The 14,893-nt window shown below is 54.5% G+C and overlaps 1 protein-coding gene across 1 annotated transcript; it reads left to right on the top strand.

Annotated features, from left to right (window-relative positions):
• Positions 1 to 7,706: 7,706 nt before the first annotated feature.
• Positions 7,707 to 10,358, top strand: MYOD1 (myogenic differentiation 1). Its single transcript, XM_028517228.2, has 3 exons — positions 7,707 to 8,556; positions 9,038 to 9,116; positions 9,411 to 10,358. The coding sequence occupies exons 1-3, from the start codon at positions 7,927 to 7,929 to the stop codon at positions 9,659 to 9,661; spliced, it is 960 nt and encodes a 319-aa protein (XP_028373029.1). The 5' UTR covers positions 7,707 to 7,926; the 3' UTR covers positions 9,662 to 10,358.
• Positions 10,359 to 14,893: the final 4,535 nt, after the last annotated feature.

Consider the following 14,893-nt stretch of genomic DNA (forward strand, 5'->3'; position numbering starts at 1 on the left):
GACCCCTAGGTCCAGAGGAGGAGACACCAGGAAACACAGCTCCAGGCACTGGTCTCTGGGCGACAGGCAAGATCGGTGCCATGTTCCTGAAAGCCACATTCAGACAGGGCCTGGGAGAGGGTGTGCTATATCTTCAGGAGAAGCCAAAGTCTATGGCACTCATGGTGCCCAGCGTCCACTGGGCTGAGGACCTCCAAGTTAAGTGCCTTTGCAGTCTGAGGGACAGTTTCTGCACCCCATGCTGAGCCCCAGCCTCACTCGGGCTTCTGCTCCCCCACCCCCAGCCCTGCGCCAGGCCAGGTGGAAGGAGTCAAAGAACAGGCCTCTGCCCTCCATACCTGAAGGGAAGCACCAGAGGGAGGCGGGGAGGCCAGGGAGAATCAGGGACCCTGGCAAGAATTCTTCCTGAGAGGGAGTGGAGCCAGGAGTCTGTGCCTCCATTCTACATGGAGAAAGTGAGCCCCAGGAAGGGGTGTGGGGGCTCAGAGAGTGTCACTCAGCAGCACACAGCCGTGCAGCGGAAACCCTGGTCTTCGGGCAGCAGGTCAGGCTCTCTCCATGGTACAGGTTTGCTGTCCTCCCCCTGCAGTCCCTCCTTGCTCCACCCTCTACCCTTGACTTAACTTGTCTTGCTTGTCCTAACTGGTGGGCTTTACTTCAGGCAGAATTCATTGACCCCTCTGGGGGTCTGAGGGATCACAAATGACCTAAGGTCCCAAATAAGCAAAGGGTCCCCAGACACAGTGCCAGCTACAGGGGGAGCATTCTATGGGGCACGTTGTCATGCCTTCTGGCCTTGGCTCCTGCTGATCTCTAAGTCTGGAGTGACTATCCCTTCAGCTCTCCAACTGGGCGCTCCTACTCGTCCTTCAGAACCTGAGAAGAAGAACACCAATGTGTCCTCCTTGGGGAAATCTTCTTGGAGAGTCATAGGAAAGTTCATTGCTCACTCTGGGTGCTCCCACAGGGTGTTTCGATGACTTAATTGTGGGTCTCCCTGTCCCCACTAGATGGAGCTCTCAGAGGCTGGAGGCCCTGTCTGAAACACCCTTAGATTCTGCTGCAGGGCCTAGCTTGAAGCTTGGGAACAGAGGGGGTGCTTACAGGATTCTTGAGGATTGGAGGGACTGTCGGCCTATTGAGGCAGGTGGGCTGTAAATCACCTTCCAAAACTAAGGGAAAGCAGCAATCCAGGAGTGCTTCATGGAGGTGGCAGGAAAGGATGGAGGGCAGAGGCAAGTGGCAGGTGTCCCAGGCAGCTTGGATACCACTCATGAGGCCCTTGCCCTCTGTCTCTCTGCCAGGAAAGCCCGGGCCTGGGTGCCACTGGCCAGGGGTGGGCAGGTTTAGGGGAGAAAATCGGGCCTCCCCAAGGCACCCGACCTCCTCTTGGAGGCACATGGCTGGGGCAGCTGCTAGGGGCAACAGCTGGTGTCTGTCCCTGGAGCCCAAAGGCTGTGTGCGCCTTAATCCCAGCTCCTTGGAGCCCCCAGGCTGGCAGGTGGGCCCACTGGGCAGAATGGAGGCAACGGTAGAGGGGTGGGGAGCCAAGCCCCTCCCCTGGCCCCCACAGCTGCCTGCTGGATCTTACCACATGTGCCACCCCCATCCCCAGGCACCCCCCTTCCCCAGCTCCCCCTCAGCCCAGAGCTGCTCCTCCCTCAGCCCTTACTTCCACAGAGGCCTGACCTTCTCTGGGCAGGAAGATTCAGCTCTAAACGTTTAAACTAGAAACTGCAAAGAAGTTTGCTGCAGCCAATATGCCCCCTTAGTGTCTTCTTTCTGGATGGAGTGGGGCCAACTGGACACATAGGTGGAGTCAAATGGTCACACTGAGACCAAGGTGTGGATGTACCTGACGTAAAATAGGAGCGCTGAGTGTGAGACACAGGCGTGGTGTGGACATGGGGTGTGAGGTGTGTTCTGTGGGTGAGGTGTACACAGCATGTGAGGTGTGTCCATGTGTGAGGGACGCATGGAGTAGGAGGGGCACATAGCAGCCAGCCCCACCCAGGCACCCCAACCCCACCCACCCTGCTCTGCTTTTAATATTTTGCCCACAGCACATCCACCTAACAAATTCCATAATATACTTATTAGTATGCTTATCATTAACTGTTGTTTTTTCTGTTAGAATGTCAGCTCCACAAGGGCAGGGAACTTTGTTTTGCTGTATTCCCAGCCCCTGGCACAGAACACGAGCTGCATAAGTATGTGCTGAGTGAGTGGACGACCTGGACCGGAAGCCTGACCGGGCGGAGCCACACAGCGCCCGCAGCACACACGCCGCCCACGCAGCCACGCCGCTCACCAGGGCAGGCAGGACGCGTTCTTGCCGTTTGTCGTCTCCCTGTGCCCATCCCCCTCCGCGTGGACCCCTGTCTCCAACTCCCGGTTCATCTGCCGAACTCCCAAGCCCTGCCAATGTGTGGGAGGCGGGAGAACGCTCCCACGTGGGCAGCGCGGCCATCTGCGGAGAATCTCTGGGATGTGGGCCCTGAGTCTGGGGCCGTGTCTGTGCTCTCCGGCCACCATAGACTAGGCCCAGGGCAGGATCCATGCCCGAGTTTCAGGCTTTCCCAGGGAGCATGGTTGGCAGGGGACAAAGGGGTATGCTTGGGGTGAATCCAGGACCAAGAAGGGGAAGCCTGGGGAGAGAGAGGGGACCTGAGGCTGGCGCTGCCCCACCTGGCCCACGCGTGTTTTCACTCTCTGGCCCTGTGGCACCCCTGTCCCGGGCCAGATATGCAGCCCGTGCCAGGCCAGAGGGAGAGGACACACGTCCAGTCTGGGCAGGGGCCGCAGGGTGCTTGACGACCGGGACAGGTGCAGGCTGGATTGGGTTTCCAGAGGCTATATATATATATAAAAGCTGCCGGGAGCCCTGAGGCCGGCCGCTCCCTGAGGGTGCAATGCTGTGGGGCCCAGCCCTGAACACTCTGCATTCCTGTCCAGAGGCTGGCTCTCCATTTATAGCCCCAGGCAGGCAGGCCCAGGGAGCTGAGGAGGGGGGACTAGGAAGGGTGGAGGAAGAAGAGGCCGGGAGCCCTCCCTCCCCACCTGCTGCCAAAGGAGCTCTTGGTTGTGAAGACTGGAAAACCTAGGGTAGGGGTGAGCTGCGCACTTGCCACAGATCATGTGGCCCACCAGTCTGCTCAACCTTGAACCAGAGGGAGAGGCACTGGGGGATAGCCCCTCTGTAGGACCCTCAGCCCTTTGCCATTGAGCCCTCCCAGCACAAGTCCAGCACTAGTGTCCCAGAGGGGCACATCCTCTTGACGAGACTCTGCAGTGTCAAGGTTTGGACTCTTCCAGCTTCCAAACTTGATGTCCTTCTCCTCCCTGCCCCCAAGCCAGCACCAGGACTAAAAGGCACCAGGTCCCAGGGCGGGCAGACTTCTCCCTGCTCTTTTGGCCACAGGGATGTGTCAGCATGATGGCGTTGGCAAACCTCTCCCCAAAGATGTGGGGGCACGAACAGGAGAGTGGCCTTGGGCAGGCACGGGTCCCAGTGCTGGAGAGGTCTGTAATGGCCACCGAGTGCAGGGGTTCCCAGACTCTTCAAGCAGCAGGAGCCGTGCAGCAAACAAAGCCCCATGCGGAAGTCTGATGTAAAGGTGGCATGTACCACGAGGGTGTGTGCGCATTTTTTAAAAGTGCTTCCTAATCACTGAAGAAGAAGATAAAGCTATAAATCCAGTTTGAAATGATCAAAGCAGTTAAGCTTTCTAAGCCACAAGTGATAAAATATCAAATGTGTTTGGTGAACTTAAACATAACCTTTATTTATTGTAAAGGCCGCAATGACTGCAAAACACAAAAAGTAAAGTTATAATCATTTAAGTCTCAGCATCCAATTTATTCTTGAGTTTTCTTTGCTCAGGTTTCAGGAAAGTCTAGATTTGTACAGATACGCGGTTTGAAGAGCTCATCTAGAAATCTCAGGGTACTCTTCAGTAAAATGGATTGAGTCTTCATTCATTCATTCATTCATTCACTCATTCATTCATCCAACATATTTACTGAGTGCCTAATAGGTGCCAGGCATTCAGCTGAGGCCTGAGCAAGTGGGGGAAAATATTTGTTTCAATCTAAATCACTAATGTAACACTTACTCATATTCCTCATTGTGTTAGTCAAATGAAGACTCAAGCTTACAATAAGCACCAAATCTGTCTTTGGTGCACTGCTGTGCTGCGATTTTACAGCAAGTACTGTGTAATTGCCCAGCATAACGGAGCAGGCCCCTGGCTGATGGGCCTGAGTCTTGCCCAGGAGGAGCAAGCACGTGCGAGCATGTACGTCTAACCGTGTGTGCAGCTGTCTGGTCTCAAAGAAATACAACCATCCTCATTCATGACACACTTGAACACGTTCAGATATATACATACAGATTCAAAGAGCCACCCGTTCATTCATTTGATGTTTACCACGTCCCTACTCTGTGACAGCCTTGGGGCTGGAGTCTGGAAATGCCATGACGAACAGAACGTCCCTGCCTTCCTGGAGCTACATCAGTCAATGAACGAAACTAATAAAGGAGATCATTAAGGAATGGTTATGCTAAGAAGGAAATGAGCAGGTTGATGTGATCCAGCTACCTTAGGGTGGTCAGCGATGTTCCAAGGAGTCAGCGTTCGACCTGAGACCTAGTATATGAAAAGCAGCCAGTCTTGGGAAAAGCCCAGAGGAGGGAGCTATAACCAGCAAGCACGAAGCCCTGAGGCAGAGCCGTGCTCAGAGTGTCGGGAAGCGGGAAAGCCGGTCAGGCTAGAATGGCCTGACTGAAGGGAACAGCAATTCAGGTGAAATGGCAGAGACGGGTCCAGGGCAGCTCAGGCAAAGCCTCATAGACCAGGGACAGAGGATGGGATTTTATACAAAATGCAATGAGAAGCTGTTCGAGGGGTTGTAGCAGAGGGAGATAGGATCCCATTTATGTTGTGAAGGGATTACGCAGGCTGCTGTGCAGTGAGTGGATATACAGGGACAGGAGCGGAAGGAAGAAGAGCGGCCGGGAGGCCGTGGGGGGCGCCCATGCCAGCAGTGTGGAACCTCGTACAACACGGTGACACTGGAGATGGGGAGCCCTGAGAGATGTCTTAGAAGTCAAGTGCATAGGTCTTCCACATGTACAGATCTCTCCTCTGAAACTCCAGCCTCCTCAGTCTCCCTGCCCACCTGACATCTCCACCTGGATACTGAATACTCGTTTCGAATTTTGCCCATACTCAGACTCCGATCTGCCACCCATAAACGTGCTCTTCCCCGACTTCGCTCTTCCAGGAGTTGTCCTCCACTGCCCTCATCTCACTGCCTACCTCCAATTATGAGTAAATCTTGCTGGCTCCATGTTCAAAATATATCTAGAATTCAACCACTTTCACCATCTGTACAGCTGCCACCCACATCAAAGCCACCATTACTACCCACTTTGAATATTGCAATAGCCTCTGGTTGGCCTCCCTGCTTCTGCCCTTGCTCTCTGCAACCCACACGTTCCTGTTAAGATGTCAGTCAGACTATGACATTCTGCTCCTCTGCTCAGTGGCTTTCCAGAATACAATTTCTTTGCTCTCTCTCTGACCCCATCTTCCCCCACTCTTTGACTTGCTCGCCCTTCTCCAGAGATAACAGCCTCCTTGCTGTACTTTAAATCTGCTGCACACAATCCTGCCCCAGGACCTTTGCACATACTTGCCCCTCTCTGTTGGCTCCAGATGTCTACTTCTGCACCCCTCCTTCATTCAGCTCTCTGTTCAGATGTAATCATCCCAGAGAGGCCTTCCCTGACCACTCCCTGTAGTGAAATAATCTCCATCACTTTGTTCCCTTGCCTTGTTTGATTTTTCTTCATAGAACATATAATCTCCTGACATCATATGCTTCCTTATTTATTCATGTATTGTCTGTCACTCTACCCTAAAATGTAATCACCATGAAAGCAAGGTTTTGGTTGTGTTCGCTGCTTTATCCCCAATACCTGGACCAGCACCTGGCACATAATAATAGATGCTCCATGATATGTGTTGAATGAGTAAATGAATGTGGAGTCATGGAATGGAGCCCCGTACAAGGAGGACCTTCAGCTCTTCTACTAGTGAAGACGGCAGGGCACCCAAAGAGCCCTTTAGATGTGGTGGGAAGAGAGGGCTTCCCAGCATCCAGAGAACCAGTGAGGCCAGCTTCCAGAAGTTAGTGAGAAACACATGAAGGTCACTCTTGCTTGTATTCTGGGTTCCAGAAGAAGAGACCCAAGGGAGTGTGTGGTCCAAGGGAGGCCTCCAGCCAGAGTGCTGAGAGGAAGGTGTGGACTGCAGATTAAGGAGAGGCTGGGAGGCCCTATGGGGGTAGGGACACCCCAGGGCTTGTGAGGAAGCCAGAGATTCCACGGGGTGGTTGTCTCCTATCCACAGTCTCTGCTGTGGGCCTGCTGGGAAGAAATGCAGCTGTAGATTCTTCAGCAGCTGAGCCCTGAGACTACTCAGGCCCCTGTCGGGGCTCAGTGCCCCAGCCAACAGCTGGAAAGCCCACAGGGAGCGCACAGTCCAGCAGGTGCAGGGACAGAAGTAAGCCCTGCTCTTAGTATAGCTTTGCACCTGGGACTGAGGTGAGGGCTTCCACATACTTTGTCTCTAGATGGTCACCACCATCACCATACTCACTCCAAGAGATGGCTATTATTACCTCTGAATTTACAAAGTGGGAAACAGGCTCAGAAGGTGAGTGACTTCCACAAAATCACACAGGAAACTGTGGAGTTTGGACTCGAACTCAGGGTCATTGATCTTCAAATTCCACTCCCAGGCTGTGAGGTTCTTAGGAGGAATCTGGGCTTTTGAGGCCTTTGAGCAATGAACTTTTCTGGCACAGCACTGCCTATGATCAGGAGGCAACATGAGAGCAGGTGGAGTTTTCTTCCCAGCCAAAGGGGAGGTATCTCCTCTCAGAGTGGCGTTGGATACTTGGCTGCAGAAACGAAAAGGCTCAGGTTGAGAGGGGCCGGAGTTCTCCTCCCTCCCTCCACGGAGGGGCAGGAGCTGAGTTCGGCGAGATTAGCGCGAAGCTTTTTAGCAGCGATGGGAAGATGAGCAGGAACTGTCCTAATAACAAGGCCAGCGCGCTCCGTTTGTTTCTGGTGTACCCACTTAGATTCTTGGAGTCTATCTCTGGTTGAGCGCTCCTCTGCCTCTGATTGTAGCTTTCTGCTCTCTGAATATCCCTCAGCCTCTTGGTTTATCTCTCACCGTCTCACTACCTCAGTCCTGAGTGTGTCTCTGCCCCAAAACTCTCCGGATCTGATTTCTACGCCTACTCTGTTTCTGGGTCCTCCCCTCCGCCCCCCCCCCCCCCGTCCCGTCCCACCAAATCAGACGGCAGGGGAGCCCAAAGTCAGCCGGGAGGTGCGTGCCTGCGGGCAGCGTTTCCCGTGGACACAGGAAGAGCCTTGTGCTGGAGAAGTTTGGAAAGAGTGTGCCCGGGAGCCAAGTGCGGCCGCGCTGAGCTGCCAGCTTCTGCCTCCTTGCCTAGGGTGGAGACAGAGAGCGCGTGGAGTGTGGAGAAGTAGGGGGGTGGCCCCTGCGGCCACCCTGGGGATCCCAAGCTCCTCCCTGCCCTGTTCCTATTGGCCTCGGGTGCCCCCGCCCCCAGCAGCCCGCTCCCTCTCCGGGACCTGTAGGCTACTACCAGTTAAATAGCCCCCGGCGCCTGGCTTGTAGATCGGGGTGGAGAAGCCCTAGGGCGCTGCCGCCAGTTTCCCCGGCGTCGGTCAGGCCAGGCCGGACAGGACCCGGCAGGGTCGGATATACATTCAGACCCCCAGCACTTCACTGTCACACGGTCGGGACTTCAGAGCGGCTGGAAGTTCGGGCAACCCCTGTCGCTGGGGTTGGGCAAAGCCAAGGCTGCTCCACTCCCGGACGGGATATGGAGCTGCTGTCGCCGCCGCTGCGCGACGTGGACTTGACGGGTCCCGACGGCTCCCTCTGCAACTTTGCCACAGCGGACGACTTCTATGATGACCCGTGTTTCGACTCCCCGGACCTGCGCTTCTTCGAGGACCTGGACCCGCGCCTCGTGCACGTGGGCGCACTCCTGAAGCCAGAGGAACACTCGCACTTCCCTGCTGCCGTCCATACAGCCCCGGGCGCCCGTGAGGATGAGCATGTGCGCGCGCCTAGCGGGCACCACCAGGCGGGTCGCTGTTTACTGTGGGCTTGCAAGGCGTGCAAGCGAAAAACCACTAACGCGGACCGCCGCAAGGCCGCCACCATGCGCGAGCGGCGCCGCCTGAGCAAAGTCAACGAGGCCTTCGAGACGCTCAAGCGCTGCACGTCTAGCAATCCTAACCAGCGGCTGCCCAAAGTGGAGATTCTGCGCAACGCCATCCGCTACATCGAGGGCCTACAAGCGCTGCTACGCGACCAGGACGCCGCGCCCCCTGGCGCCTCGGCCGCCTTCTACGCGCCTGGCTCGCTGCCCTCCGGCCGCGGCGGCGAGCACTACAGCGGAGACTCAGATGCGTCCAGCCCACGCTCCAACTGCTCCGACGGCATGGTAAGGCTGGAAACCCCGGCCGGAGGAGGAGTGGGGCAGCTCTGGGGTGGAGTGGGGTGGGGGGAAAAGGGGGAGTATCTGGGAAGCATTTCCGACGACGGAGAGCTAGCGCTGTGGGGGGGCGGGGGGAGGGTTGGACGGGGATCCTTCCCTGGAGTGGACCAACTGTCACTGGGGTGGCCTAGTGTTTTGGGAATGCGCGGTAGAGACGCGATCCACCCGATCCGGAGCGCTGTTAGAACCTTGCTGCGCCGGGGACTGCTTTTTCTCCACGTATCCCGGTTTCCAAAATGAAGACGTGTCCTCCGCCCTCTGTTGGGCCTGACATGCTGCAGACAGCTCCTGTCCACCCTTGCCCCACACCAACTCCATTAAGAAGGACGGGTAACTCGTGGCTGAGACTTAGGGAGTTGGGGAGGGAGACAGAGAGAGTGAGGTTCGGGTCCCGCGCTCCTGAGTCGGTCGCTCTTGCCGTTTGCAGATGGACTACAGCGGCCCCCCGAGCGGTGCCCGGCGGCGGAACTGCTACGATGGCACCTACTTCAGCGAGGCGCCCGGCGGTGCGTATTCGCGCCTCCTTCCCACGTTCCCCTTTGAGCTGTCCCGGCTTCCCTCCACACAGGGATTTCCAACCCCCACCCCCACCCCCCACGCTCCCATTCTGGAAGACCGCACCAGGAAGAAATACTAAGCGTGTAGCTCCCTCCCTTTTCGCCCCGCACGCACTCTCGCTGGATCGTCCGGGACAATGGCAGGCCCTCAGTTTCCCCGCGTCTCCTAAGGCACTGGGACCAGAAGTGGGAGAGTTGTCCGAGACTCAACCGCCGCATACTAACCTACTCCTCCCCGCGCAGAATCCAGGTCCGGGAAGAGTGCCGCGGTGTCGAGCCTCGATTGCCTGTCCAGCATCGTGGAGCGCATCTCCACCGAGAGTCCCGCTGCGCCCGCGCTTCTGCTCGCGGAAGCGCCGCCGGAGTCGTCTCCGGGCCCGCACGAGGCAGCCGCCACCAGCGAGGGCGATCGCGGCGCCCCTACCCCTACCCCTGACGCTGCCCCGCAGTGCCCGGTGCCCGCGAACCCCAACCCAATCTACCAGGTGCTCTAAGGGTGTGGACAGCCGTGTCAGAAGACGTCGCTGTCCACCTGTCCGAGGCATGCATGGTGCCCCTAGGGTCCCCTTGAGCCCAAAAGATTGAGCTTAAGTGCCAATCCCTGCCCCCAACCGCGCTTTAAAAGCGACCCCGCCCGAGGGAGGAGAGGCAGGGGAACTGATGAGTTTCCGCCTCCAGCACCCCAGGGCAAGGACACAGTCCTTTTGTCTCCCACGCAGCAGCCTCCCCAAGACCCGCTGCGATGACCTTTATGCGTTCCTCCGTGGCCCGGAGTTGATCCTGGAGGGGCCAGGCCCTTCCTCACCCCCACCCCTTTCCCCACGGGAGGTGGGGCCCGCGCAGACCTAAGCCCGGTCCCTGGACGCCCGGGTCCCTTATGCAGTCGTGGCCTCTCCTCTCGCAGGCTCTGGGGACGCGAGCCCTTTCCCACCAGCAGCGCGCTGCGCTCTCCTCCCAAGTGTAACAAGTATAAGGGTAACCACTCCCACCCCCTGTTCAGGACCACTTTTTGTAATACTTTTGTAATCTATTCCTGTAAATAAGAGTTGCTTTGCCAGAGCAGGAGCCCCTAGGGCTGTATTTATCTCTGAGGCATGGTGTGCGGTGCGAAAGGGACTTTGTATGTTTATACCAAAAGGGGGCGAGCCGCTGGCGCTCGCTCGGGTGTTCAAATAAAAACGCTAATTTATACCGCGGTGGCTCTGGCTTTCCCTAGGGATAGGGTTAGAATATTGGCCCACAGGAAAATCCACAGGCTGGGCCCGCTGTACAGCAACTGGCCCTGTAGGCAGGTGGCAGGCGGATTGCAACAGAAAGCCTAGGCCAGGAGAAGGTAGGGAGGGGCTCAGGTGTCTCCAGTATTTGGGGGAGGTTCCTTCGACCATGCCGAACATCCTCACACACAGGTCAGTGCTTTCCACGTCAGATGCATATCAGAATGATCTGACTAGATCACTATTGTTATAAAGAGATCCACACCTGGCCCCATCCCCCCAAAATTCTACTTTAATGTGGCTACTTGCCCCAGATACCCCAGATATTGGTATTGGTATTTTTCAAAAGCTTCCCAGGTGGTTCTGAAGTGCATGTGAGGTCGAGAGCCTCACTTAACCATTCAGAGGGTGCAGCTAGAAGGACCACTGGGAAGTCATGGCCCCGGGTGCCCCTCGGAATCCTCGTGGGAACAGAGGATGTGACAGGGTGCTCACAGCATTCCAAGGAGGCACTAAACAGATGCAAAGGGGCACGGGAAGCTGTGTGGTACTTACAGGCTCTTAGCGACAGGTGTAACCACAAGGGGACATCACGGATGGCAGACAGGTACAGATGCTTCTACTCAGCCAGTAACCCAGCGCATGGAGCATGTTGGCACTGTCAGGTCCCATAAGACCCAGGACCTGAGTCACCACGGGTGGTGTAGATGCTCTCATCAAGATACAAACACTCTGACAGCAGAGGAGGGGCCACTGGTCTAGCCGAGGTGCCAGCAAAGGCTTCCTGGAAGAGGTGCCACTTGAGCTGTGTCTTGAGAAACAAGAGGAAACAACCCAGTGCTCACAGACCCACACACAACCACAGGGGAGAGATCATCACACACGCACGCGCGTGCATACACATACGCACTCAGAGGCACTTCTGCCTCCCATCCTCCCCTAGAAGGGTAGAAGTTCCTCCCTAGTCATAAGACACCCCAACCTCACCCTCTAACACACAGACACTTGCCACCAAGCCCTCCGTGCTTCCTAATCCCTCCCTCGCAGACCCTTTCCCCTCCCCCCCTGAAAACCTTGCAAACCCACTTCCAGGGCTCTGATCACTAAGTGGGGGGGGGGGGGCGGCACTGAGAAACGCAGGCAAGATGTGATGCCAGCAGGAAGGGCTCCATTCCATCTCTGAGGGTTTGCTCCCTGCTCCCCCCAGCACAGTCTGCCTGAGGAGATGCCAGAGTTGCTTTGTTACTAATGCTCTTCAGCTTTTCTTCTGGCTGCTTCCCCAGATGTGTCCTGGGGTTCCTTATGCTTCTCTGAGACCCCTTTGGGCTCATTCATGAATTCACTCATTCATTCATTCAACAGATGTCAAGTCCTGTGCTGGAAGAAAAAAGAGACCAGGGGACACAGTTCCTGCCTCAGGAAGCAACCAGGCATTTGGGAAAATCATATCTTTTAGCAGCTCGTTAACTTATGGTGAATTAAGTGCTATGTGGGGGTATATGTGGCAGAGGAACACGGTAGGAACTGGAGGTATAGACAAGCAGGTCACCCCTAATAAGAAACTTGAAGGAGTTGGTCAAGAAAGAGGAGTCAAAATAGGATGCTCCAAGCTGAGGAAGCAACAGGTGCAGAGCCCCAGAAGTGACAGAGAGCAGACTGTGCCTCCACAGAGCCGAAACTGCTCACAGGGAGGAACCAGTGGTGAGATGGGGACAAAGCAGAGGCAGGGCCACAGTGGACCTCGTTTGGGCTTTATCCTGAAGGCAGTAAAGAGTCCTAGAAGAGTCTAAACAGGGGAAGGATTCAAGTTAATCTATGTTTTAGAAAAGCCAGTCTGGGCTGGCAGAATGCATAGGGTGGAAGATGTATCAGGGGGCCACCAGAGGCCACAGAGGAGACACAACATGGCCTGAACTGGGGCAGTGACTGGCGATGGGACAGAATACATGGGAGTGGGGACAGTGGTGCCAGATAAAGTGTAGGTGTGAGGGCACAGTAGGGACTCTTAAAGGCGCAGTCCTTATGCTCACACAGCTTAAAACCCACTGGGAAATAGCCATTCGCCAAAGAACCAGGCAGACAGGTGCACTGTTATAGATGCTGAGAAGCACTATAAGGAAGAGTAGAGAGCATGAGGAGAGATGACAATGGGGGATGAGAAGGAAACCAGGCGGAGAGAGGAGGAGGCAGCGTTTCTGTACTGAAGGAATCTGTTACAAACAGGAAGAGGGCCCTAGTAGCCTCCCGGGAGCTAGTGCGCAATGAGAAAAAGGCATCCCGCTCTGACAGCTATGACTCAGCTTGTTGGGCATCTTTCTACAAAGCAAAAGGTCACTGGCTCGATTCCTGGTCACGGCACATGCCTGGGTTGCAGGTTCAGTCCCCCGGTTGGGATGCATGCAGGAGGTAACCCATTGATGTTTCTCTCTCTCATTTTCTCCCTCCCTTCCCCTTTCTCTAAAATAAATAAGATCCTTTTAGAAAAGATAAGGTGTCCCTCTCTCTCAAGGTCACTGCTGTGCACCAGGGTTGGTGGCTAGGCAAGCTACAACTGGCCTTCAGCCTCCACTCACCTCTCCAGCCAGGTGCACTTAACAACCTGCACAATTCTTCACATTGCCTTATGTATGGGGGTCCTAATGAAGGGAGGAAATAGGAGGAGACGTGGTTGAGACTCTGGTTTGCATCTGAGTGGGCAGTGGTGCCACAGCAGAGTGGAGACCTCAGAAGAAGCAGCAGATACGGTGGCAGATTTAGTCCAGCATACTTCCAGTTTTAAGTGACAGAAACCCAGTTTCAACTGGCTTAAAGCCCAGAAGAGACGTGTTGTGAGGACATGGGGCAGCTCACCTGTGGAAGAGCTTCCACGGCCTGGAGGGTGTGGCTGGAGCCCCTCCTGCCCATTTGTACATTCCGCTTCTTGCCTCTAGTTGGCTTCACGTTCTCCCTCCATGTTGCTTTTCTCCAGCAGCCCAGGGATTACCTTGGACCTCACCATCAAACACCAGTTAGAAAATCCCCAGGGAAAAACTCCAACTGGACCAACTTAAATCATGAGGTAGGATTTTAACCCAGGCAGAGGGGCTCCAGAGACTGCACTCTCAGCTGCCTTGCTCTGTGGCTTCTACAGAGGAAATGAGGAGGGAGGAAAGTCAGGAAGGAGGGAGCAGCTGGAGACTGGATCACCCCACAAATGATGGGATTTGAGGTCCTGCCGTGTCCCTCACCGCATCAGTCACTGCCCCATTTCAGGCCATGTTATGTTCCTCTGTGGCCTCTGGTGGCCCCCGATAGGTCTCCCATCCTATATGTCTCCCTGGTGGTGGCGGGGTTGGGGGTGGAATCTAGCTGAGCCCAGCCCATCTGCAGTGTAGATGAAATGTCCTTTGCTCCTGGGGCCATTTTTACGTGGGCTGGATCTGAGGAAACACTGGGCCATACTTTCCATAGAAACATACTTTTATGTCTCTAGACATGTGTGCTCGTACAGTAGCACACGTGTGCCTGGAGCACACCCCCAGAGGCGGATGCACCATGATGTTTGAGCCTCAGGTCCTCTCCCTTGCACGAGCCCATTTTAAGACCCTGGGGAAAGCCCCAGAAGTATGTTTCCGTGGTCTGGTTTCTCTTCTAATTTGCCAAAGTAAATTATTTAGGCCAACTGGTGATGAACAGGGTTGGATTCTGACTTTCCTCTTGTCTTGGGTGGCGTGTGTGGGTGTGCTGGTGTCCTCTGCAAAGGTATATGTTTTGTCTGGGTTTAGTGGAATATATCTTCAATGAATGGTACACAAAAACAGAAGCAATAATGGTGAGCAATGAAATAAAATGATTCTGACATTGACAAGATAATTATACCCCCAAAATATATTTGAATAATACCAAAAACAGTCTATTAAAAGAGAGAGATAACTTTTGAATGGAATTATTGAAAAGACTTTTGCATTGTTTGATAATCCAATCAATGAAAAAGAGTGAATTGTATGAACACATTGGAGAAAGAAAAAGTTTTTGCTGATTTAACACAAAATACTAAGAGCAAAAAAGTCAGCAAAACCATAATATGACAGTATAATAAGACCTCAACGTCAACAAACATTTTAATGAACACTGTCCATTTAAAATCACTTAAAAATTAATCACCACACAAAAAAACTGAAGATACCTTGAACTCTAAAAAGTCCACAGATGAAAGAAGCTTAATGGAGTTTTCCCCGAATTTGACTGTACATGCCATTTCCAATAGAGCGACGAGTCTGAAATAAGCTCCCCTAAATGATCAAGGACACAAAACAAGTTTTGATCAACCATGTTGAAGGAAACACTGAATTATCTGAATTGTCTCTCAGTCCTCTGTATAGAAAATGATATTATAAAACCAATAATGAAGAAGAGGCAATAGAAGGATGCAGCCTGCCAGATGCAGTGGAAAGAAGGGGGCAAGACCAGCAAGGAAAAAAGAAAGAGGGGGAGGGAGAAGGATGAGGAGATGAGGTGGAAGAAAGACAAGGA

The sequence above is a fragment of the Phyllostomus discolor genome, chromosome 6, assembly GCF_004126475.2.
Source record: "Phyllostomus discolor isolate MPI-MPIP mPhyDis1 chromosome 6, mPhyDis1.pri.v3, whole genome shotgun sequence".
NCBI lineage: Eukaryota > Metazoa > Chordata > Mammalia > Chiroptera > Phyllostomidae > Phyllostomus > Phyllostomus discolor.

Excerpts from the sequence above, each read along its gene's own strand:
- MYOD1 (XM_028517228.2), top strand. The coding sequence starts at position 7,927 with ATGGAGCTGCTGTCGCCGCCGCTGCGCGACGTGGACTTGACGGGTCCC. Across the intron at positions 8,557-9,037 it reads CCAACTGCTCCGACGGCATG|ATGGACTACAGCGGCCCCCC; the intron begins GTAAGGCTGGAA and ends TGCCGTTTGCAG. Across the intron at positions 9,117-9,410 it reads CTTCAGCGAGGCGCCCGGCG|AATCCAGGTCCGGGAAGAGT; the intron begins GTGCGTATTCGC and ends CTCCCCGCGCAG.